General features: G+C 41.2%; 2 protein-coding genes across 3 annotated transcripts in view; one reads left to right on the top strand and one right to left on the bottom strand.

Annotated features, from left to right (window-relative positions):
- stat1a (signal transducer and activator of transcription 1a) overlaps window positions 1-11,438 on the top strand; it is a 78,318-nt gene extending 66,880 nt beyond the window's left edge. Inside the window, exons 23-26 of one of the 2 annotated variants that reach the window (XM_060911512.1) lie at window positions 1,736-1,846; window positions 5,325-5,394; window positions 6,319-6,348; window positions 9,394-11,438. In XM_060911512.1, coding sequence (XP_060767495.1) covers window positions 1,736-1,846; window positions 5,325-5,394; window positions 6,319-6,348; window positions 9,394-9,420 — 238 coding nt within the window. In that variant the 3' untranslated portion in view covers window positions 9,421-11,438. The remainder of the gene's footprint in view (window positions 1-1,735; window positions 1,847-5,324; window positions 5,395-6,318; window positions 6,349-9,393) is intronic. The other variant, XM_060911513.1, reaches the window with a different exon arrangement.
- glsa (glutaminase a) overlaps window positions 10,113-25,031 on the bottom strand; it is a 35,205-nt gene continuing 20,286 nt past the window's right edge. Inside the window, exons 4-18 of the mRNA XM_060911514.1 lie at window positions 24,156-24,285; window positions 23,962-24,041; window positions 23,564-23,727; window positions 23,418-23,476; window positions 23,228-23,260; window positions 23,024-23,082; window positions 17,402-17,468; window positions 17,200-17,250; window positions 16,708-16,884; window positions 16,482-16,613; window positions 15,657-15,749; window positions 15,465-15,526; window positions 15,282-15,358; window positions 13,907-13,970; window positions 10,113-13,504 (exon numbers count right to left, since the gene is read on the bottom strand). Of these exons, the coding sequence (XP_060767497.1) occupies window positions 13,351-13,504; window positions 13,907-13,970; window positions 15,282-15,358; window positions 15,465-15,526; window positions 15,657-15,749; window positions 16,482-16,613; window positions 16,708-16,884; window positions 17,200-17,250; window positions 17,402-17,468; window positions 23,024-23,082; window positions 23,228-23,260; window positions 23,418-23,476; window positions 23,564-23,727; window positions 23,962-24,041; window positions 24,156-24,285 (1,402 nt within the window). The 3' untranslated portion in view covers window positions 10,113-13,350. The remainder of the gene's footprint in view (window positions 13,505-13,906; window positions 13,971-15,281; window positions 15,359-15,464; window positions 15,527-15,656; window positions 15,750-16,481; window positions 16,614-16,707; window positions 16,885-17,199; window positions 17,251-17,401; window positions 17,469-23,023; window positions 23,083-23,227; window positions 23,261-23,417; window positions 23,477-23,563; window positions 23,728-23,961; window positions 24,042-24,155; window positions 24,286-25,031) is intronic.

Genomic DNA, 25,031 nt, shown 5'->3' with positions numbered 1-25,031 from the left:
ACTTCTTGAACGTTAATGGTTTTTATTGTGGCTTTAGTGTTGTAAGAAAGGATTCCATCAACACTGGAAATTCATCACTCAGGGAGGCTTTAATAGTGTCATTTTTTTTATTATGAAGTGTAACATTAGGAAAAATAATTATTTTAAGATCTATAATCACTTGGATAAACTTAGTGTTGTAAGGTTCTTGCCGGTCATCACCCACAGTGAATGTGCAGCGTGCCTGACCTTGGCTGATCGATAGTGTTTCCATACTCTCTCTCTCACACCACCATCCGGCTCGTGTGTGTATCTCCCCTATTTAACCTTCTTATGATGTTGCGTCACATTAGAAAGTCTTCAGTGAAGCAGGAAGTCCATATTCTACATTAGCAGCATGAAATATTCCAGCTGTTAGTGTAGAGTTCGAGATCAGAACTGAAGGTCAGAGAGCATGTTGTTCATGTGAATATACGGTCAAATACTGTTAAATCATCCTGCGACGTTTTAAGTACTACATCTCGTCCAGGAACAGTTTCAGATTGTGAAGTTGAAATTTCATGCATCTTTGAGGCCTCCTGACTGAATGTGCTGTTCAGATTTCTAGAGTTTGAGTCGTTATTTACCAAGATTGAAAGGATTAATGAGAAACAGAAAAGGTTTTAAAGCTATGGAAGCAATTTTGTGCCAAAATGTTCATACAATACTTTTGAAATATCAAACAAAAACGACAAATCAAAATACAAAAAAAAAAACAAAGTCAATTTTTTTAGACTGGCAAACAAATTATTCGTGTAATCGTGCAAAATATCAGTCTATTACTCTTCAGAAACCTTTTATTTTTGTTCCGCGGCTTTCTCAGTTTTGTTTGACGTAATTTATTTTGGTTGCGATTCCAGCTCTCTCGTTTGCGCTCCCTGACTTTTTGCTTGCAGTTTTGGCACAAACTTCCCGTGTGGGCGGGCTGTCCAGGAATGCATTCCCATTGGCTAACTTGTGTTTGACTGACCGCTACGCTCAGCGATTCCCTACTCGGATTCTGGCGGACTGTTTGACGAGTGACCGATCCATTGACGGTAAACAAGGATTGAGTGGACTTCAGTGGCGACTATGATACTGAATTAATTCAACAAAGTGTAAATTTACAAATAGTCGCCACTGAAGTCCACTCCATCCTTGTTTACCGTCAATGGATCGGTCACTCGTCAAACAGTCCGCCAGAATCCGAGTAGGAAATGGCTGAGCGTAGCTGTCAGTCAAACACAAGTTACCCAATGGGAATGCATTCCTGGACAGCCCACCCACACGTCAAGTTTGTGCCAAAACTGCAAGCAAAAAGTCAGAGAGCGCAAACGAGAAAGCTGGAATCGCAACCAAAATTAATTACGTCAAACAAAACTGAGAAAGTCGCGGAACAAAAATAAAAGGTTTCTGAAGAGTAATAGACTGATTTTTTGCACGATTACATGAATAATTTGTTTGCCAGTCTAAAAAAAAATGGACTTTGTTCTTTTTTTTGTATTTTGATTTGTCGTTTTCGTTTGATATTTCAAAAGTATTGTATGAACATTTTGGCACAAAATTGCTTCCATATAAAGCTACCCAGTATTAGAGATTTCAGAGTAATAAAGTTGTCTGTTTGCTCAGGATTTTACTTGTAAAATGTAAACTTGAGTAAATTTCAGTAGAGTTTTATTGGTTGAAATGTCAAAACTTCAAAATAGGTCGTAACTCGTAATTTCCGACCTCCGACTAGGAAAAACCAAAGAAAACACCTCCTCAACTGTGAAATCCAACACGGGAGCCCGGGCTTGTCTCCTCAACACCAAGTGATGTCATATCAGCATGGCCGCTCACAGCATGAACAGTAAAAACAACTTTCAAACTGAGTTTTACACACATGCATGCATGCACACACACTTAAAGCAGCAGTTCTCAACCTTTTCTACTTTAAACCCCACCTATTCATACTTGTACCGAGTCGGGGCCCATTATAAAAGATCCCCAATTATTTTGGCTCATCTATTCTATTAGAATCTAATAATCTACTGTAAAGTGTCTTAATGGGATGCGACATCACTCCCTGTTGCAGACGGGAGCCCAGGAATTAAGTAAATGCAATAAAAACACATTTTTAGATTGTAGGTATTGTATTTAACCTGTATGGATGTACCAGAAGCCAAACCCTGCATGCAGGTCATTCTCAGCCGAAAGGGATTAATGATCCAAAAGTGGAGTCTGGTTTATTAACACAAGAACTTACTGCCATGTTTGTGTTCAGCAAACAAGCAAGTTATTAAAACCAAGAAGTTCACTCAAAAGAAGTGGATATAGAAACCACTCAATGGGATTCGATCCTTACACACACACACACACACACACACACACACACACACACACACACATACATTAGGATTTTTCCTCTGAAAGAAAAACTTACCAGCTAAATTTGACATTAGTAGAATAAAATTTGATCACATTATTGCTGGAACTAAATACAAAGGCAATCGTTATGCACACTATTAATTAACTTAATGTGAAGATAATTAACAAATAATCAACAGATTTTAAGTTTTTTTTTAATAGATTGTGTTTATTTTTAGTCTTTTGTATTTGTAATTATCTGTACATACCCAACCCCACCAGCTCTGCTGATCAACTTATAATACTAATGTTAAATTTATATAGCGCCTTTCACAAACCCGAGGACGCTTTACACAGGAGTTACTTACACACACAAAAGAAAACCACACCCACACTAGGAAGAGGAGTGTGAGGTAAAGAGGAAAGTTTTCAGGTTAGCTTTGAAGGAAGAGAGAGTGGAACAGTCACGAAGCGATTGTGGTAACGAGTTCCAAAGTTTAGGAGCAGCAACACTGAATGATCTGCCACCCATAGATGCCAGTTTAAAACGTGGGACAGTCAGAAGTCCACAGACAGAAGATCTGAGGGGGCGGGAGGGACAGTACAAATGAATTAGCTCACAGAGATCCGAAGGGGCGAAACCATGAAGAGCTTTATAGGTTAAAAGCAAGATTTTGTATTTAATCCGAGCGATAACTGGCAACCAGTGCAGTCGCTGTAAAACAGGAGTGATGTGAGCAGTGCGCTTGGTGAGTGTGAGGACTCGAGCTGCTGAGTTTTGGATGGACTGCAGGCGATTGAGCAATGTGGCAGGGAGACCATAAGAGAGAGAATTGCAATAGTCAAGACGAGAAAAAATAAACGCATTGACCAACATTTTGGCATCAGTTTCCAAGAGAAAAGGGCGGAGACGTGCAATATTGCGGAGGTGAAAGAAAGCATTCTTAGTAATGAGTTTAAAATGGGGTTCAAACGTAAGGGTGGAGTCAAAGAGAACTCCAAGGTTTTTTTATAACTTGGGAAGGACTAATAGACACACCTTCAACATCAATAGTAAAACTGGAGAAGTTCAGAACCTGTCTTTTGGTACCTACTAATAGAACCTCCGTTTTGCTAGCATTAAGTTTAAGGCAGTTCTTATGCAGCCATTGCTTAAGGTCAGTGATGCTATGGAAGGGGTGATAGTGATGTAGATTTGAATGTCATCAGCATAGCAATGAAAGTTAAGGCCATGGTTGTGAATAATCTGGCCTATAGGAGAAACATATAATATAAAAGAAGGGGACCAAGGACGGAACCCTGAGGCACACCTTGAGCAACAGTAGCAGCGGATGATTTATGAACACCAATAGAGATGAACTGTTGCCTGTTTGCTAGATATGACTGAAACCAGGCTAAAGCTAAGCCAGTAATACCAAAAGAAGATAGTCTGGAAATGAGTATCTCATGATGTACAGTGTCAAAGGCAGCTGTGAGGTCCAAGAGAACAAGGACATTGAGATGACCAGCATCAGTTTAGAGCAGGAGGCCATTAACAACTCTTAAGAAAGCAGATTCAGTGCTGTGCAGATTGCGAAAGCCTGACTGAAAGGGTTCATAGAGATCATTACGAGCAAGGAAAGTATGAAGCTGAGAGGCTACAACTCGCTCCATTACTTTAGCTAGGAAAGGGAGATTAGAGCCGGGTCTGTAATTGGAGAGTGAAAGAGAATCTAGACCAGGTTTCTTTAGTATTGGTGTAACAGAAGCAATTTTGAGGGAGATGGGAACAGTGCCTAAAGCAAAACACTGATTAATCAAACGAGCAATATAAGGGGAGATAGCAGATACACAGGATTTAAGAAGTGCAGCAGGTGCAGGGTCCAACAGACATGAGGAGGACTTGGTAATGATTTCCGATACTTTAGAAGAATCAACAGGAGAGAAAGCAGTCAGCTTTATGAGAAGGAGCTACTTGCGAGACAGAAGACTGAATTTCAGAATGAAAGTGTTGGTAAATACTGTCAATTTTATCCTTGAAAAAAAAATCCAGAAGAGCCTGACACTGAGCAGGGGAGTTAGGAGTGGTTGAGGAAGGAGGCTGAAGAAGTTTATTTATTGTATTAAACAGAGTTTTGGGTCTATGGTTGCCACTCTGTAGATACTTATCTTTTTTTTTATTTCAAGTTATTCATTCATTACCAGTTGGAAAATGATCCATCTGTTGAGTTCCTGACATCTCAAACTACCTGGTGCTGCAGACATCGTTCTACACGGGGACACAGATGAAAACCTGGAAGATCATGGAGGAGTATAACTTTTTATATGTGGCTGGGTTAAAGATCTGAGGATCAGGACACTATAAAATAAATCCTGTATCGTTTTTGCCTGGGGAAGGAGGAGTTTCTGGGCTTTTTGTCCACGTCTTTGCGATGGTTGGTAGGACGCTAGAAGTTTTAGTATCGGGTGTAAACAAACCCCAGCCGCTCGTTTCTCAATCCTCCCTGTGCTTCTCTTCCAGCAGGCATCACAGATCCATATAAATTTACCCACAAACATATTTATTTATTCTGCCCACTGCGCATACACAAGTTAAGTGTAGAGGAGGAATGTGACAAAAATAAAAGGCTTGTTCTTCTTAATTTACCCACAAATGTATTTATTCCACTTGAAGTGTTCGGCAAACCAGCTACCAGGTTTGAGACACTACGACATTCTGAACTATTTAGTATTTGGCATCAAACTTGAAAAAAAAAAAAAATTCACGGCCCAGTGGTTGAGAAACACCGTCTTAGAGTATTTGACTAGTTTTGAGGGTGTAAACATACATCACTCATCACAGTTAGCTGGCTAGCATGTTGCTAACAAAAGACAAACATGGAGGCATCCACAGGAGTGTAAATCCACAGAGGTCAGAAAATGATGTAATTCCGAGCTCAGACTTGCTGCTTCCTCTGAGGAGACGAATGCAGTGTAAAATCGTTGTGTTCGTGTGTCTGCAGGAAGCAGTCCGAGTATAACGACATCATGATGCCGCTGTCGCCCGAGGTGTACGGAGAGCTGGAGCGCATGGTGAGTGTGCAGGAGGCAACGATTCACCCAGTTCATGATTCAGTTCACGATTCAATTACCCCCACAATATTTCTGAAAAAAATTAAAATGAAGAAAATTTTATTGCCAAAAAGATGCATTTATTTTCCTCTTCGTTATCAACTTAATAAGCTTTTGTTAAACTAAAAAAAATTCTTGTTTCATTTCCTTAATAACCAACAAAAATTATCCATATTTGTAAAGGCTGGTGTAAAATATAATAGACTATTAGGGGGGAAAAAGTATTTTCTTAAACTTTTATGAAAATTTGTTCTCCCTCCATTTTCTTCATCTTCAACAGTCTGTAAAAAGACAGCGCGCTCCAATTTCTTGTTAAATCTCTGACTGTACAGTCAATCACGCAGCAGCTCTTTCACACTTTACATGTTTTGCAGCATTAGAGCTGTGTTACTTCCGCCTACAGTGAAGTCACGTGTATAATAATAAGGATAATCATGATTTATTTCATGGATTTGAATCGTAAATTAAATTTGTATCAAGATTTTTCATCATACGATATATCATTACATGCCTAGTATGCAGTACAGTCAGTCAGTCACGCCTGTTTAACTGTAGGGTTTTATAACATTTAGAATAAAAGTGCCACTGTTTTTTTTTTTTTATATAAAGAAAAGCTCAGCAAAACTATTGTTATAAATATTACAATATGATATTTGTCTCATATCACTTATCCCTGATCAACCCCCCCCCCCCCCCCCCCCCCTTTAAATTCAAATAAACATTTAGTAAAAGAAAAACTCCTCCTGGTTGTGTGTGTGTTAGCCATTTTGTCATCTTTGCTTTGATTTGTAAACTTATTAGAAATATAAACCAAGTATAAATTAATTTTTTTTGTTTGTGGGGTTTTTTTAATATCTATTTTTGTTTTTATTTGTATTTCTTTAGACTCGTGATCTGACCGGAGAGCTTGGAGAGGTAAATGATTTCAGCCGAGACCTGCACTTCGTTATGAATTAGCTGAGAGATTAGAGTTGACATTTTTATTTTATTTGTTCAATATGTTTGCTTTCCCCCCCCCCCCTTGTGTGTGTGCTGATGACTGACACCATGTCTGTTACACATGAACCAGGACCCTGATGCAGAGATGCCTACTAGTACGGATTGGCCGTATTTTGTACGGAAAAGTTACGTAAATACGATGTTACGGCAAACAGTGTTATTCTGTACGGAATTATTATAAAGTCTTAAAAAAATTCCAGTGAGTTGTTTTTAAATGTCCAAGCGACTTTTTCAATCCATGCGCGATTCACGGCTATTTATTTTTATGACAACCGCACATGCTGTGCGCGACATGCGCAGATTCCGCACATTTGTTCGCGCTATTTTCACTCGGCATCACACACACATGGTGCTGCTTCTCAGTAGTGGAAATGAAACGCTCCGTATCGGGACAAGTGAAGCACAGGTCTCGGGTTCCTCCCACGATATACAGTAGAATGGCCGTGCATTACACCCAGTCAAAAGGGCAATGGATACGCGCACTGCAAACTGTGTAGAACTGACATTAACATCACTCATGGTGGTCGCGATGACTGCACGTGGCATGTCAACTACAAAAAAAAAAAAAAAAACACATATGGAGTATGCTGAAATGGCGAGTCAGGCGGAAAGTAAATCTGGGGGTATCCAGCAGTTTTTTACGAAATCTGTGGATGAAAAGACACGGAACGTGACCCGTGCTGAAGCGGTGATGGTTGACCTGTGCTTGGAGTTGAACTTGCTGATTAGTGCCATGAAATGCGAGTTAAACTTATTCAGTTTCTTTTTACATGTCTGATTTTTATTCACTGAAATATCAAACACTGGCTGTACTTCTTTAATTCAAAGTCTTTTCAGTGTTGCAAGTGCAAATGTCCATGTAGTATGATCAAAAACAGAATTTTATGATTAGTGCTGTTGGGATTGTGGCAAAAAATTGATCATTCCACTGTTTTAAATACAATTATAAATGTCATTTTATTCAATGTCTCTTCTGAAGCATTATGCTGAAGTATTTATTAGGGCTGTAATGATACACCCAACTCACGATTCGATTCGTATCGCGATTTTTGACCCACGATTCGATACGCCCACGATTTTTTTTAAAAGTAGTAAATTTGACTTATTAACATTTACTTACTTACATTAACTATTTAATAACAAATAATTCCGACCACTGCAGAGAATGAGTAATATGTATGCAAAAATGAACAAATGTATATCCAAAGACTGTTTTATTTCTCAAAATAATACTGTTGAGCCAGAAGCTCTGGTTTTTTCGGTTCTGAAAAAGTCATTTTTCCAAATCGTGTAAATCCGTTAAGATTTTTTTTTGGGGGGGGGGGGGGGCGCTCTCTCACAGGGCCAATGATTTTCTGTGATCGCGGAAAACAGATGGAAATTACGGAATTTTTATGGTGAACCATTGCTCGCGTGTCAAAATGTAACTGCCGCAGAAGGCTTCCGCCCAAGCAGACATGCCTTCAGTGTTGCCAGATATTGCTAACGTTTTCCACCCCAAAATATGTTCAAAACCAGCCAAAAAGCACCTAAACCTGCCCAATCTGGCAACACTGCATGCCTTTCCGGTCAAGTGATTGTGATTGGCTTGTGGCACACCTAGCCAGCCAATGAGCTGCTTGTTTACAGATTCGCTCCCCATGTCGCAACCAGAATGGCGACTGCTTAAAAGAAATGAATGCTCTGCCAGTGGCGAGTGTGGACGTTGCGTGACTCGCAGAAGATTGCAGATCGGCGAAAAAACGACTTACTAATAGATATAAAAAAATAAAAGTAAGTTTAAAATGTAATTTAAATAAAAAGTAAAGTATTCATAAATTGAAGTTTGTAAGCGCCTCTGTTTTTGGGCTGAGGAGAAGTTTGAAAGGGTGTACCGCGATCCTGCCTTCTTGTATCGCGATACGGATCGTGGCTCTGCGTATCGCGATTTCGATTTCGATACGCATATCGTTACAGCCCTAGTATTTATATATTGGGACATTAAGATAACAATGTCGGACTCTCTTTGGCATGAAATAAGAAATTTTTTTAAAAATTTTATTAGAATCCGTTAACAGGTAGAACATTTTGCCAGGCAATATAATATAATACTTTTGAGGAGTTACATTCAATACCAATGATTGGTAGTCAACCGTAATGTCTGCAAACAGGGAACACTATTGTATTTATAAAAATGTGATGTATTGTATGCTCTAGAAATTTGTTGAGTGGAAATTCAGTTGAGATGGCTGCTCGCGTTTTGTTTATTCAATTCACACAAAACAGTTCTTTTTAATAATTTAAAATGTTAAACATATTGGTATATACACCTCTTTATAATGGAGATGCGCATAAATTAATGTTACTGAAAGTCATTCCAAAATACTGAAAAATGTTTTCAAGAATACTGAAATTCAAAATTTGGGGTAGGCATCTCTGCTGATGGTCTGAAATCACACACGTGGTCAGCGTTGCACACTAACTCGCACCGAGTTCCCAATAAAAAATAATCACTGATTTTAAAAAGTAGTGCGTATACAGATATACAGGGTAGGATTATTGATTTCATTGTAAGAGAAGGTATAAACAGTAACTCCGCCCCTTGCCTTAACCTTTAACTTTTTATGCATTAAATGATGGATATTGTAGAGAATTTGCACGTGTGCACGAAATGATATTTTGACTTTCATTTCACTCCCTCCATACTTTCACTTTCCTGTTCGTCAATCTAAGGAGAAGCCGGAAGTGCGATGAGGTTTTCTGCATGCTGAACTGGAATTAAACGCACGTAGTTGTGATAGCGGAGACGCCGGAGATAACATTCAGCATAGGATTCGAACTTACTGAAGTGAAATGTGTGGATGTTGTCGTTTGTGGTGTCGTGAGTGGAGCTGAAGCTGTGATGTCTGTCCTCTGATTAATTCCTTTGCTTGGTTGTGATGAGTAATACCTCACCGTGATGATGTTCTCGCCCGTCTGCAGCTGTGTTGTGGCCTTTCTGATGAGTGATGGACCAACGGAGCGAAGACGTTCACTGATCTCAACCTTCGACACAAGTGAGGAACGGAGCGCCCGGGGTTCAGCACATCCTCTTCACACCCGCAGATTTTTCTAGAAGCTGAACTCTGATCAAAATGCCTTCATTAAAATTTTTTTTTTTTTTTTTTTTACGCCAAAGGGGATTTAACACCCTACATGTGAAAAGCACTCACCTGCTGATGATGCACTTTTCCTCTCGCCCTTTAAATTGGCCAGGACGGCGTCACTGCACCAAAAATACAGAAGCACTGATTAGATCAGAATTTTTAAACTCTGTGCCTGCTTGTATTTACTCCATCAGGATATTTTAAAAAACTAAACGATTATTTACCCTGGAAGATCAGGTCACTGTAAATCCATCTCATCGTCTGAGGAACTGAGGCGTTTCCCCTCTCGTCTCGTCCCATCTCATGTCGCACACGTGAGCCAGTTTAATATAAACCTGATGTGGGGTTGCTTTACTCAGGATGTTCACATGACCTCCGTTATACAACCAACTTATAAAATAGTAGAAGCAAGTGCTTTACTCGCTAATAAATTTGCATGTTTAGAGTTAACCATCCGAGCTCTAAATCATGCACAAAGCTTTTTTTTATATTTTATTATTGTATTATTACCATGTTTATGTTTGTGGAAAAAAAAAAAAAAGGCAAATGTCTAAATTATGTGCTTCGAAAGCTTTGCTTTTATTTGAGGCTTCCTTTGCGAAGTAAATACTCTGTGTCGTCTGTAACATAACTGAATCATAACAGAAAGAGTACAAACAAACATATGCATATTCATTAATATAGAGGATAAATGCGTGTGTATAACATTCAGTCATAAACACAGGTTGTGATTGGTCAGACTGTCACTGGATGAGATTATTTCCTACAACTGTTCGTACTTCCCGTGTGTATTTTTCGCTTTGTGATTTGACTTGGCTACAGATCCTCTGCGTGACTCCACGGAGCTCCAGCAGCAACTTGTCAGAAACCTAAACGCTTCTTGCGCTACTTTAACAGGAAACAGGGCCCCTTTTTTTTTTTTTTGGTCTTTTAAGGACCTTCGCAGTATAAAGGATGAACACTTTCCCAGCCTGGATACACTTGTACAACAGATGTGTGGCGAGATGTATAGTACATACCTGCAGTGCTGTCCATAATTATTGGCACCCTTTGTGAAAGGAAATCAGTGTAGCTCAGATCAAGGTGCCAATACTTTTTTTTTTGGGCGGGTGGTGGTGGTATATTCACCATGTCTGGACACACACACACGCCCTGTGTATATTCCTGTATCGAGCTGTGATTTCCTCACTCAGTTTACTGTTGGACAGAAAAACAGTCGTCTCCACACAACCCTCTGCAGTTTATCAGCACGGACGACGCGGTAAACCCAGCTGATTCGGACACATGCGTGCTGCGAGTCTTTTTTTTTTCCCCCCTGACTTCTTCTGATGCCGTATTACGCCTCTGCGTGTCATAAATCCCAGAGGCGTGGCCTCTTAACAGAACATTTAGGGATGTGATGGTTTTCAGCTGCAACATATATCAGCTCCTGCTCATTCTTACGAGACACGAACATCTCAAGACGCGTCCCGTCCTACAACGTTTTTTACACTGGTTTTGATGTTAGCTTGAGAAACGAGTGCTTAAATGACTGGGTTCATGAAAATCTTTTTTCCCCCCCCTTGTCCATAAAAAAAGGACATAAAATGTCCTTAATTTGGAATATTTCGAAGACATCCAGTGTCCATGATGTTGATGATCTCTAAGTTTAATATCGTGCCGGAACTGATTACTGGCTGATGATCAGTTAATAACGTCAGTAACCTTTAAATGTAAATAAACGTAAATCTACAGAGATTGCCGTCATCATGCCTGAGACACATCGGTGTCATCAGTGTATCCAGGCTGTTCATAAATGAGAATCCCCCCCCCCCAAAGTCACTGTGTCAAGTAATTTCCATCCAATAAATAAATAAATAAATACACAAATAAGTCAACAAACAGTTGTGAATCTGATTTGGTCTTTACATCGTCTTTCCTTCAGTCTTAATTTCTCTGGTCCCTAAAACTCACCACCCACACGCCAGTGCATTCAGAAATTATTTCAGTCACTAAAACCACACACACAAAATAAAATGAATGAAAGAAACAATCGCATACAGACACACTGAACACACACCGTTCCGTAATCACTAATGCAGTACATCACAATAAAACAAAGTTAAACACAGATTTACAGCAGACTGGAAACACGCTCACACACTTCCAGGATAAAGTGTGTGTGGAAAAGTCTGAAATCGGTACACACCCAGCGCAGCCAGATAATTCTCCTCTGACTTAAAAATAATCATAATTTTTTTTTTTAAATTGGTGATGAAGATGAAACTAGACACAGCATCGATGAAGTTTCTCCTGAACACGTCTGGATGAAGTTGTCTGAATGACTGCTTGATTCATTATATAAAAGTAGATACGTTTATTATAACTTCAAGAGCCAAATCAAATAAATTTGAATAAACCAGTTGCATAGAAAATGTATGTCGTGCTGCTTAAACGCTACGAGTCCTAATTTTACCATTGTAGATTCTGTGGGCGGAGCTTTGTGTACATGGGCGGGTTCAAGGAGTAAATAAATTCTTCAAAATCATATTCACCTCCATGTACCAGGTCTAATCTTTACAAATTCTGGGTAGATAGATATATAAATAAAATCTTACCAAATGCACCTTTAATTTAATATAAATAAATAAATGTTTCAGTTCCACAATCTGATTGGCTGAGCTACGTATTAAAATCCTCACTATACACGCACCTGTGACGCAACATGACCAAATTCTGTTTAAAAATAAATAAATAAAAATAAAAAATAAATAAATATCACACATAAGCCTGAGTTCTGTCCATAGAATACTGTAACCTTGGTCATGATTTTAACTTCACGAGAGGATTCGAACAGCTTTCCTACCGGGTTCTATTACTGATAGTGAAACGCTTTGTTGCTTTAAAAGCTCCCCTGAAGGTACAAACTGAATAATGTCTTCAGAGTCTAGATTTGAACTTATTTCCACTAAGATCGCTTTTACAGAGCTAATACAAGCTGAAGCATTTCAGGAATTTTTCAGACACGTGATCGCATGGCCATGGAAATAGGGGCGCGTCTTGACAGATGGAGAGCTTCTTAGCGTCAACTTTACATCACATCACATGGTGTTAATTTTTCAGACCCTTTAATCAGGAGAACGTTTCATCTTCACTGGATGACGAGAAGGAAGTTTTAAACGTTAGAGGTTTGGACTGACATTTTGTTGAACATAGTGATGTACTGTATTAGTGATTACTGATCCATATCTATACCATTAACATTTTAAAAACTCAAACAATGCAATCGTACAAAAGCTCGTCCACGAGCTCAAACCCTGATCGATCATTTCTTTAAAAACAGATCATTTCTGGAACTAACTAAAAAACCACAACACGAAATATTTCCCAATATCTAACATTACACTTATACAACACATTCAGAGTGTGTGTGGATAAATACCACACCTGCAGTAAAGGGAAACAGTGTGGGAATGCCACAGGGTTGCCAGATTAAAATGTTTAAATCCTCTTAATTAACAGGAATGAAATTATAGCAGTAATGTGAGCGATGTTTATTTATACTCAGTGTTTCCTGATTAATTAGAGTTTGAAGTGGCTCTGAGCAGAATTTCACAAGCTGGCAACCCGACAGAGCATCACCTTCAGGATACATACCTGGGGCACAACGTGGGGCAACACACACACACACACACACGTCTAACAAGAGCCATTATAAATACAGACTTCTGCACAAACACGTGACCACATACCTACAGAAAGTACTGAGATAATCATCAGGAACACACACACACACACACACACACACTGTCTCTCAGAGCATGCCGTCCAGGTTCTTCTCTGCAGTCTCCTTGTCCCCAGTGGTGCTGCTCTCCTGTGGACTGTACTTGTTGTGGTAATCCTGCAGAATCGTCACAACATCATGATGACCGAAGTGTACAGCCTCGTCCATGGGTGTGTTCCCCCACCTACACACACACACACACACACACACACACACACACGATATTAATGCACTCGCTCTAATACATTGTAATTGTTTCTACGGTAACCGCAGATTCACAGGGACTCCTACAGCTGACGCTCCAAATAAACAGATTTGAAACATTTTGGATAAGTTTTCTCTGACGAAAAACATTCATTAGCATTTCCAGAAGGAGTCTCCAGTGTCAGAGCCAACACTGTAACGGAGTTTTCTGAAATCTTCAGGACAGAGGAGGCGTTTACACTTCTGTGACTGAGAAACCGCAACATGACAAACTGCGTAGTATTTTTTTAAAATCTAATTAACTAACAAGAGAAGAAAAAGCAGGGTTGGTTTCTCTGCCATTCCTCAACATTATAAATGGGAGGGGAAAAAATGCTCTTACCTGTCTCTGGGGATGGGGTTCACCTTACACGCCTCAAGGAGGAAGCGCACGACCTCAGAGTGACCTGCAAAACACACCACACACACACACACACACACACACCACTGAACAAACCTGATTATTATAGGATTAATACAAGTCACACACGTCATAAATATGAGCCTGTAGATTTATATTCCTTAACCACTAGGGGGCAGAAAACTGCAAAAATAGAACAGAGCCACTTCTGATACCCCTTTTCCACCAAATCAGTTCCAGGGCTGGTTCGGGGCCGGTGCTGGTGCTGGTTCACAACTCGTTCAACTTGCGAGCCAGCTGAGAACCAGTTTGCTTTTCCATAGCTCGCGGTGCTAAGGGAAGCCACGTCATTACGTCGCTATGTTTGCATAAACCTTGGCGCGAATATCGAAGCAAAAACAACACGGAAGCAGCAGCAGCAACAACAATAATAATAATGGATGACTTCGCGTTTGTACAGCTGCTGCTTCTCATCGCTTAAAAATGGCGATCTTTTGCGGTCTTGTTATTGTTCTTAACAACTCTGCCCCCCCCCGCTGACGTAAGCGGTTCTTTCCTCTGGCCCAGCAGAGAGCTGGTGCTAGCCTGGAACCGTTTTTTCTGGCCCCAGAGCCAGTTCTTTGTCAGTGGAAACAGAAAACCCGGTTCCAAACTAAGCACTGGCCTAGTCTGGCTAACGTGACTTCAAAGCTCTGCGAGCTATTGGTCTGGCAAAGATATTAAGCCCAACCGTTTCCCAAAGTGCGTGGTTGACCCGCCTCCCTGAAATGCCTCAGTTTGCTACCGGTCGAAGCCAGAAAAGGCTGTGACGAAGCTTAAACCAATCACATCACTCTTTCCTCTGACGTACGTGACGCGACGGGGCTAACTGGTAGATTAAACTCTTAGCAAAGCCGGTCGGGAGCAAGGCGAAAACGTCCTTCCTTTCAATAAATACCTCCAGGGCTGCTCTTTGCTCCGTTTTCAATGAGAACTTGCTCCATGTTCGTAATGTTTCTAGTGAATGAAGCGCTTCCGGCATAGATTCTGTAAACAATCTATGGCTTCCGGTCGCAGTTCTACTACGTCACTGCCTTGAACACGCCTCTACCCAGGGCCGTTGGAGATGCTCAAAGTTGATTGGCTCCCGATTTTTCGGGAGCTTGGAAGAGCTGTAGATAGCTTGCCTGGCCAGACTAAGCTCGCAACAGGCCCTCGTGTTGCGTCACGCTTAGGATGGGCGGGCCCAGGCTAGCACTGGCCCCGAACCAGCCCTGGAACTGATTTGGTAGAAAAGGGGCATGAGACTGATATTTGCAGTTCAGCTGTCAGCCAGCAGGGGGCAGTAAAGTGTCAACCAGCTACTGGCAGTCAGTACCTTCAGCAGCAGCCACATGCAGCGCCGTCCTGGAGTCATAATCCCTCTGCTCCATGTCCATCGAGGACAGAGCGAATCTACACACACACACACACACACACCAGAAAGGATGCAGAGAGAGAAAAAAAAAGGTGCACCACCGGGTATACATGAGACACGTGCTGCAAGTGTGTGCGTGTGTACCTCCTTAGTGCAGAGACATCCCCTGTGTAAGCAGCAAACAGCAGATTAATAACTGACTTTACCTGGAAGAGAGAAAAAAAAAAAATTATAGCGCTCTCTCTCTCACACACAACAAAGCAGAGGTTAGACTGCGAGTGATGTTTGCTTTATGTGGTTAGTGTACTGTGATTGCAGGATGGATGTGTCACTCACCCGCTCGTCTCCGCCCTCTCGCCGGGGATCCAGCTTCTTTGCAAAGTGACGCAGATTGTCATAGTTGTGGAAGTTACACAGCTGCACCAGATCCTGAACGCCCACGCACACACACAGGGTGATGTATGAATGCACATGTGCAGTATACACATTAATCCATTAGAGCTGAGTGGAGTTCATCTCAGTGAGGATTTAATACTGAAGTTACACACACACGCACCACTATTCAGAACCACAGACTTTTCAGAAAATCACTCTGTATGACGCACGTAATTGCTGCTTATCTGGAACATTTTCTGAATAAAGCGATGAACGCAGTGAAAGTTTCTCTGTAAGCGGAGCACGTGAGCGCTCGCTCAGATTCTCCTTCACGCTGTGGACACGTTCTTCCTTACAGCTGAACATCGAATTCACACCAACATCGGAGCTACTTTATTCATTCCACAGTCAGTTAAAGTGTGATAAAAATCTCCTTCATCCTACACACACACACACACACACACACACACGTCTCACGATCTCGATCTCGTGTCTCATGGCTTCATTCAGCTGTACACAAGGAACCGTCAGAGCTCAACAGAAATAACAAATAACCTGTATAATAAGAGTGTGTGCTGGATCACGTGCTATTCTACTGTATGAGCTGCTGAATACTGGGCGTGGAAGCCATTTTGTTCAATTAAACCAGCGATTAATGTGATCATTACTACTGGGATTATTCAGGCAGCAAGAGAGTGGTGATGTACAAGTCCTGTTAGATTCATTTCAATTCACCATCTTCTCATTCAGAGAGAGAGAGAGAGAGAGAGAGAGAGAGAGACAGACCGTGCAGAACTTGATGCCGCGGACGCTGTTCCCCAGTTTGTCCAGAGGAGGAGACCAGCACATGATACCCATCACATTGGGAACCACCAGCAAAATACCACCAGACACGCCTGACTTCGCTGGTAAACCCACCTACAACACACACGCTGTGTAACTATGAACTGAATAAAAACAGAACTCTGTGTGTGTGTGTGTGTGTGTGTGAGAGAGAGAGAATGAGACTCACATGGAAGGCAAACTGCCCAGAGAAGTCATACATGCCACAGGAGTGCATGAGGCTCAGCGTGTTCCTCACAGCCTCGGGGTTCAGCACACGCTCGCCTGTGATTGGACAGAATCCTCCGTTGGCCAACGTAGCCGCCATCACGCTAGCACTCTCACACGTCACCTCTATAGAACACAGCTACACACACACACGGGAAGACTTTCTGGTTTCATATGAAACTAAGCCTTCAGATTAAATCTTGAATATTTTACACAAAAATGTTAAAATCCTATCAAAAGCCATTAAAAAAAAAAAAAAAAAAAAAAAAATCACGTTACAGAACCGCTAAAAATTAAATAGAATTAAAATCTAAAAGCATTAAATTATTAAACTATAAATTATTGGTTTTATGTAAATAAATTATTTGTGAACATAGTAGTTCTAAAATATAAAATGAAGAAACGGGTGAGGGGGAAAAAAAAAAATAAAACAAAATAAATCGGTCAGCCTGACCTGGAAGTAGAAGTCCAGGATCGAGGTCATGTCTGTACCCTCTGGGAAACACTATGCAGGACAAACAGGTTATGAATAATTCATAACAGTGGTATATATGAGCATATATAATAAAACATTATTTAATAATTATAAAACAGATCAATCTCCTTCTATTGCTAAAATAATAAAGGTTACACTACTATTATTATTATTATTATACCTTCTTCTCCTTCAGATAGTACCCAATGGCAAAGTTTCTGTCTCCAGACATTCTCTCAGACTGAAACCTGGAGAGAGAGAGAGAGAGAGAGAGAGAGAGAGAAATCCATCTCTCTATACATCTAAAATCCTGTTGAAATACTGTATACTTCTTTTGAGTGAGCAGGGAGTTTAAAACTGTTGCTATTTAATGGATATAAAAGCCGATGCGGTGTTGATTTGGTCGCCTTTCTACAACCCCGATTCCAAAAAAGTTGGGACAAAGAACAAATTGCAAATAAAAACGGAATGCAATAATTTACAAATCTCAAAAACTGATATTGTATTCACAATAGAACATAGACAACATATCAAATGTTGAAAGTGAGACATTTTGAAATTTCATGCCAAATATTGGCTCATTTGAAATTTCATGACAGCAACACATCTCAAAAAAGTTGGGACAGGGGCAATAAGAGGCTGGAAAAGTTAAAAGGTACAAAAAAGGAACAGCTGGAGGACCAAATTGCAACTCATTAGGTCAATTGGCAATAGGTCATTAACATGACTGGGTATAAAAAGAGCATCTTGGAGTGGCAGCGGCTCTCAGAAGTAAAGATGGGAAGAGGATCACCAATCCCCCTAATTCTACACCGACAAATAGTGGAGCAATATCAGAAAGGAGTTCGACAGTGTAAAATTGCAAAGAGTTTGAACATATCATCATCTACAGTGCATAATATCATCAAAAGATTCAGAGAATCTGGAAGAATCTCTGTGCGTAAGGGTCAAGGCCGGAAAACCATACTGGGTGCCCGTGATCTTCGGGCCCTTAGACGGCACTGCATCACATACAGGCATGCTTCTGTATTGGAAATCACAAAATGGGCTCAGGAATATTTCCAGAGAACATTATCTGTAAACACAATTCACCGTGCCATCCGCCGTTGCCAGCTAAAATTCTATAGTTCAAAGAAGAAGCCGTATCTAAACACGATCCAGAAGCGCAGACGTCTTCTCTGGGCCAAGGCTCATTTAAAATGGACTGTGGCAAAGTGGAAAACTGTTCTGTGGTCAGACGAATCAAAATGTGAAGTTCTTTATGGAAATCAGGGACGCCGTGTCATTCGGACTAAAGAGGAGAAGGACGACCCGAGTTGTTATCAGCGCTCAGTTCAGAAGCCTGCATCTCTGATGGTATGGGGTTGCATTAGTGCGTGTGGCATGGGCAGCTTACACATCTGGAAAGACACCATCAATGCTGAAAGGTATATCCAGGTTCTAGAGCAACATATGCTCCCATCCAGACGACGTCTCTTTCAGGGAAGACCTTGCATTTTCCAACATGACAATGCCAAACCACATACTGCATCAATTACAGCATCATGGCTGCGTAGAAGAAGGGTCCGGGTACTGAACTGGCCAGCCTGCAGTCCAGATCTTTCACCCATAGAAAACATTTGGCGCATCATAAAACGGAAGATACGACAAAAAAGACCTAAGACAGTTGAGCAACTAGAATCCTACATTAGACAAGAATGGGTTAACATTCCTATCCCTAAACTTGAGCAACTTGTCTCCTCAGTCCCCAGACGTTTACAGACTGTTGTAAAGAGAAAAGGGGATGTCTCACAGTGGGAAACATGGCCTTGTCCCAACTTTTTTGAGATGTGTTGTTGTCATGAAATTTAAAATCACCTAATTTTTCTCTTTAAATGATACATTTTCTCAGTTTAAACATTTGATATGTCATCTATGTTCTATTCTGAATAAAATATGGAATTTTGAAACTTCCACATCATTGCATTCCGTTTTTATTTACAATTTGTACTTTGTCCCAACTTTTTTGGAATCGGGGTTGTAGATGCTGTGTCACTGTGATGCAGCATCACTGCCACATTTAGATTATTTTATTAATAAATCACCTAGTGCTCAAAATGGGAACTGCGACACACGCTCCTCGAGCTCCACACAGGCAGGAATCCCACTGCCCCCTGCTCAGGTCCGAGAAGCAACAGGACGGGTATTGACAGGGTTGCCAGATTGGGTTTGTTTATAAAAACATCATCCACCAAGATCTTGTTTTATAGCAAATCGTCAAAAATTAATAAAATTGAGCAATAAGTTCAGTTTATATAGCGCCTTTCACAAACCCAAGGACGCTTTACACAGGAGTTACCAAAAAAAACCACCCACACTAGGAAGAGGAGTGTGAGGTAAAGAGGAAAGTTTTCAGGTTAGCTTTGAAGGAAGAGAGAGTGGAAGAGTCACGAAGCGATTGTGGTAACGAGTTCCAAAGTTTAGGAGCAGCAACACTGAATGATCTGCCACCCATAGATGCCAGTTTAAAATGTGGGACAGTCAGAAGTCCACAGACAGAAGATCTGAGGGAGCGAGAGGGACAGTACAAATGAATTAGCTCACAGAGATCCGAAGGGGCGAAACCATGAAGAGCTTTATAGGTTAAAAGCAAGATTTTGTATTTAATCCGAGCAATAACTGGCAACCAGTGCAGTTGCTGTAAAACAGGAGTGATGTGAGCAGTGCGCTTGGTGAGTGTGAGGACTCGAGCTGCTGAGTTTTGGATGGACTGCAGGCGATTGAGCAATGTGACAGGGAGACCATAAGAGAGAGAATTGCAATAGTCAAGACGAGAAAAAATAAACGCATTGACCAACATTTTGGCATCAGTTTTCAAGAGAAAAGGGCGGAGACGTGCAATATTGTGGAGGTGAAAGAAAGCATTCTTAGTAATGAGTTTAAAATGGGGTTCAAACGTAAGGGTGGAGTCAAAGAGAACTCCAAGGTTTTTTATAACTTGGGAAGGACTAATAGACACACCTTCAACATCAATAGTAAAACTGGAGAAGTTCAGAACCTGTCTCTTGGTACCTACTAATAGAACCTCCGTTTTGCTAGCATTAAGTTTAAGGCAGTTCTTATGCAGCCATTGCTTAAGGTCAGTGATGCTATGGAAGGGGTGATAGTGATGTAGATTTGAATGTCATCAGCATAGCAATGAAAGTTAAGGCCATGGTTGTGAATAATCTGGCCTATAGGAGAAACATATAATATAAAAGAAGGGGACCAAGGACGGAACCCTGAGGCACACCGTGAGCAACAGTAGCAGCGGATGGTTTATGAACACCAATAGAGATGAACTGTTAAGGAAAGGGAGATTAGAGATGGACAGTGAAAGAGAATCTAGACCAGGTTTCAATGAAGCCATTGAAGTGAAGATGACTGAGAAAGGGGGATTATGGTCTGGATAATGTCAGTGTATCAGAAATATATGTAAAAGACTTCTCCCTCTGCAAATGCTGAGAAAAAGATGAAAAAAAACCCTTCTCTTTCATATCAATTTATTTTTTCAATTCACGAACTTCTGCAGGCTAGTTTCAGGTGCTGGAGAATTTTCTAAAACCTGGCAACCCTGGTTAATAATAATAACCTTGAATACACCTGAACGAAGGTTCGAGTAAAACTGTTCAGAACGAGCTGAGAGACTGGATGACAGTAGCTGGGTTTCCATTGCAGCTTTACGCAAAATAGAAGCGATATTTAAAAAAAAAAAAAAATAAATACTTGCAAATATTACGCATTTGCACTGAGTGACGTGATTAAAGCCGGTTTTGTCCTCTCGCGATAGCACTTACAGAGCGCCCTCTTTCAGAAAGGAAGCGTTTCCATTTGCTCATCATGTCATGTGACTTAAATATGAAAAAATTATTCTGTTTCAATTTTGCAAAATATTGCTTTATTGGATTGTCTGGAAAACCACCTCAAGTGGGCAGAAAAACTTTGCGATATAGGAGACTTTTTTCGAAATTCATGTTTCTCTGTTACTCATTTTTTTGGCTTGTAATTTCAAACTGCGCTTTAAAGGGATAGTTCGGGATTTTTGACATGAATCTGTATGGCATCCCCATCAATAGTGTCGTGCAAACACACTGACTTACCCCTGACAGCATCCTGCGAGTCCAGTTCTTGTCCAGTTTTGGTCCAGACGAAAGTAGTCCGGCAAGTTTGTTGGGGTCACGAAAGTAAAACGTTTTTCGTCTCAAAACAGTACGTGTTCAAAAGAGTGATATATTTGCATCACAAAACTGTTGCCAAATAAAAAGTCAGACCTCGAAATCGCTTGGCACTATTTTCTCTCCCTTCTTATCACTGCGTGCTGCCGCCACGTGACAGCGAAACGCAGAGCCACTAAGCTGGTGGGAGACCAAGGCTGCACTCTATCCACGGCTTACACACGTGATGGCACGGAGGATGTGTATAGTGGCAGCATCTGTCCCCCCAGAGAGGATCTTTTCAAAAGCAGGACAGATTATAACTGAGAGGAGAAACAGAATCAGAATTAACTAGTTAATTGCAGCAATTAAAGGAATAGATAGGAAAAGTAAGGCGCAAAGACACCGCGCAGCGCCTGAAAACGGGTTTTCAGGCGCTGCGCACCCGTTTTCAGGCGCTGCGCGGTGTCTTTGCGCCTGCAGCGGTGCTTTGCCTGTGCTGTGGCTGAAAATCTCATCTCATCTCATTATCTGTAGCCGCTTTATCCTGTTCTACAGGGTCGCAGGCAAGCTGCAGCCTATCCCAGCTGACTACGGGCGAAAGGCGGGGTACACCCTGGACAAGTCGCCAGGTCATCACAGGGCTGACACATAGACACAGACAACCATTCACACTCACATTCACACCTACGCTCAATTTAGAGTCACCAGTTAACCTAACCTGCATGTCTTTGGACTGTGGGGGAAACCGGAGCACCCGGAGGAAACCCACGCGGACACGGGGAGAACATGCAAACTCCACACAGAAAGGCCCTCGCCGGCTACGGGGCTCGAACCCAGGACCTTCTTGCTGTGAGGCGACAGCGCTAACCACTACACCACCGTGCCTGAAAATAGTTCCAGATATAAATTGGTCTAGTAAATCCCTTCGTGTTAATTTGCATTGATATGTGTACTCGATGTGAATGTACAAGTCATGAGAAATAATTATAAAAAATCTTCCGAAAGAGCCGGCTCCTTATAGTAAGAAGAGCCAAAAGAGCCGAAATTCCCATCACTAGTAAACAATGAATGAAACAGCCGTGGCTGTCACCTGGCGGCAGCGCGCAGTGATAAGAAGGGAGAGAAAATAGTGCCAAGCGATTTCGAGGTCTGACTTTTTATTTGGCAACGGTTTTGTGATGCAAATATATCACTCTTTTGAACACATACTGTTTTGAGACGAAAAACGTTTTACTTTCGTGACCCCAACAAACTTGCCGGACTACTTTCGTCTGGACCAAAACTGGACAAGAACTGGACTCGCAGGATGCTGTCAGGGGTAAGTCAGTGTGTTTGCACGACACTATTGATGGGGATGCCATACAGATTCATGTCAAAAATCCCGAACTATCCCTTTAAGCAGATTAATGGAAAACAACTACTGTTACTCTGGGTGTGTGTGTGTGTGTGTGTGTGTGTGTGTATAATATCACCAAGTATGACAGCCGCCTATAGCGTGAGGGAAGTGCGACAGCGTCGTGATGTCATTTTGACTGAGGTGTTATTAAAATGTTATGTTGTTATTAACGCCGCTGCTGCTGAGGTTCAGATGCACGCTGTAAAGGAGTGAAGAGAAAGCAGAGACTCACGTCGCATTGCTGAAGCCCACGTACTCGTTTCCTGCCATCTTTTTCATGAAGTTCATCACCTGTCACACAACGAGCGCCGTCAGAGCTCCACTTCCACATGTTCACATCTTTATTTATTTGCACTATTAAACCCTGTAGTCAACTTCAAAAGCACCTCGTGTTCGGATCAAACCGTTTAACTCGACGTGAATTCATTTTACTCACATAGTCGAACTTCTCTGCGTTACTGGCGCCTTGCTGTAAATAAACACATGACATATGAAGGCAGCAACAACACAACAAGAAATGTCCTACAACACACTCGGAACTGTTTAAGACACAGAGCAGGCTACTTTTCCCTTTAAATTAATTAAACGTTGATCATTAGCTCGAAGACGGCGTGATTGGGATTTGCCTTGATGAGTGAGGTACAGACGATCGCTCCGGCGTTCACCATCGGATTGTGCGGCTTATCTGTGAAAATAATCATTACGTAAGAAAAACGCGACATCAGTGATTATTAATATCCGCTCAGTGTGATGGGAAAAAGTTGCGTCTCACCGTCCTCGTCGAGGAACAACTTGTTGAAGCGCAGTCCGCTGGGTTCTTTCCCGATGAAGCGGTGCACGTACTCGGTGGCGTGGTCGTGAACGGCGATGGCGTATTTCAGCGGCTTCACACACGACTGCAGGCAGAACGGCACTTTGGTATCACCTGCTGTGTGTCTGCGACATTATTTGCGTTAATTAGGACTCGTTTGGATACGCCATCGTTTCTATAGTAACAGCTCATATGGTCCTGTACGGTGGAAACGTCACTCGTAATAAACCCGTTGCTATGGTGACGTTTTCTTAAATGAAGACGTTTACTCCAGTGTTGATTGTTTTCCTATAACAGCACCACACAGACACACCCCGTTTTATTCATTAAACACAAAAGAAAAACTTGCCAGTTCTTACCTCTGGCCATCAACGGTACAGAGAGACACGGCCCAGAAATCAGGACTGAACTTCGCCAGCTGCGGGATGTAGTCTGCCACCTGCACAGCAACAACAATCCACTTCTTTACCAGCAAGCCAACACCTTGAAGTCTCATCACGCACACAACAAACAAACAAACAACAAAAATGAACAATTTTGATAACAGCGTCACCTGCCCTCCAGAGAGCTTCTTGGCGGTTTCATAAAGTTCATCGATGTGTGACGTGAACGACTGGAAATCGGGAATCACAAACTTCTTCCTGAACGCCTGAGTGAGCAGCACAATGTTGCTCTGGACACATCTACACACACACACACACACACACACACACACACAGCAGGTAATAATACAAATTATTCTATCCACGTTCACTGGATATGAGTAATCATGCCCTCTGATTGGCTACTAAACTACTAGGCTATCAGCTCATATACCATGAGTAGAGAAAAACAAAATGGTGGAGTGCATCAAGTCAGATATATCACTTTGTTATCAAGTATATAAAAGAAAACAGAAAGAGCTAAAAGAATATAGTCCCCCCCCAATATCTCCTGTTCCACACTCCAGCCCAGTTGGTGGCAGTAATGCACCTTCAAATTGGTTTGCCATCTGCCAAAAAAAAAAAAACCACCCACCCTAAAGAAAAACAAAATGGTGGAGTGTGTTGCTAAACCAACCAAGGACAAAATAAAAACTCTACTTGAAAACAAAACCCCCAAAAAATAAAAAAGCAGCAAAATATGGAATGAAAGTATGTGAAGGTAAGAACACAACTTTTTTTATTTTTCAATAATTATTATTACAGTGTTTCACAAATTGCTCCTGTCATTTCGCTGGTTTGTTTATATTCTACGCGGAAATGATTTTGTTGGAAGTTTTTATTTATAGTCAGCCTGTCATTATCACCAGTAACGGTCAACAAATTGAACTTGTATCTACTTTTAAATATTTGGGGTTTTTGATTGATGACCACTTGTCTTTTAAGGCACATATTCAGTATACTTTAAAATAAGCTGAAGCTTTTACTTGGATTTTATTTTAGAAATA

Source organism: Neoarius graeffei, chromosome 27 (assembly GCF_027579695.1).
Source record: "Neoarius graeffei isolate fNeoGra1 chromosome 27, fNeoGra1.pri, whole genome shotgun sequence".
Lineage (NCBI taxonomy): Eukaryota > Metazoa > Chordata > Actinopteri > Siluriformes > Ariidae > Neoarius > Neoarius graeffei.
This window is presented reverse-complemented; position numbering and strand designations above follow the sequence as displayed.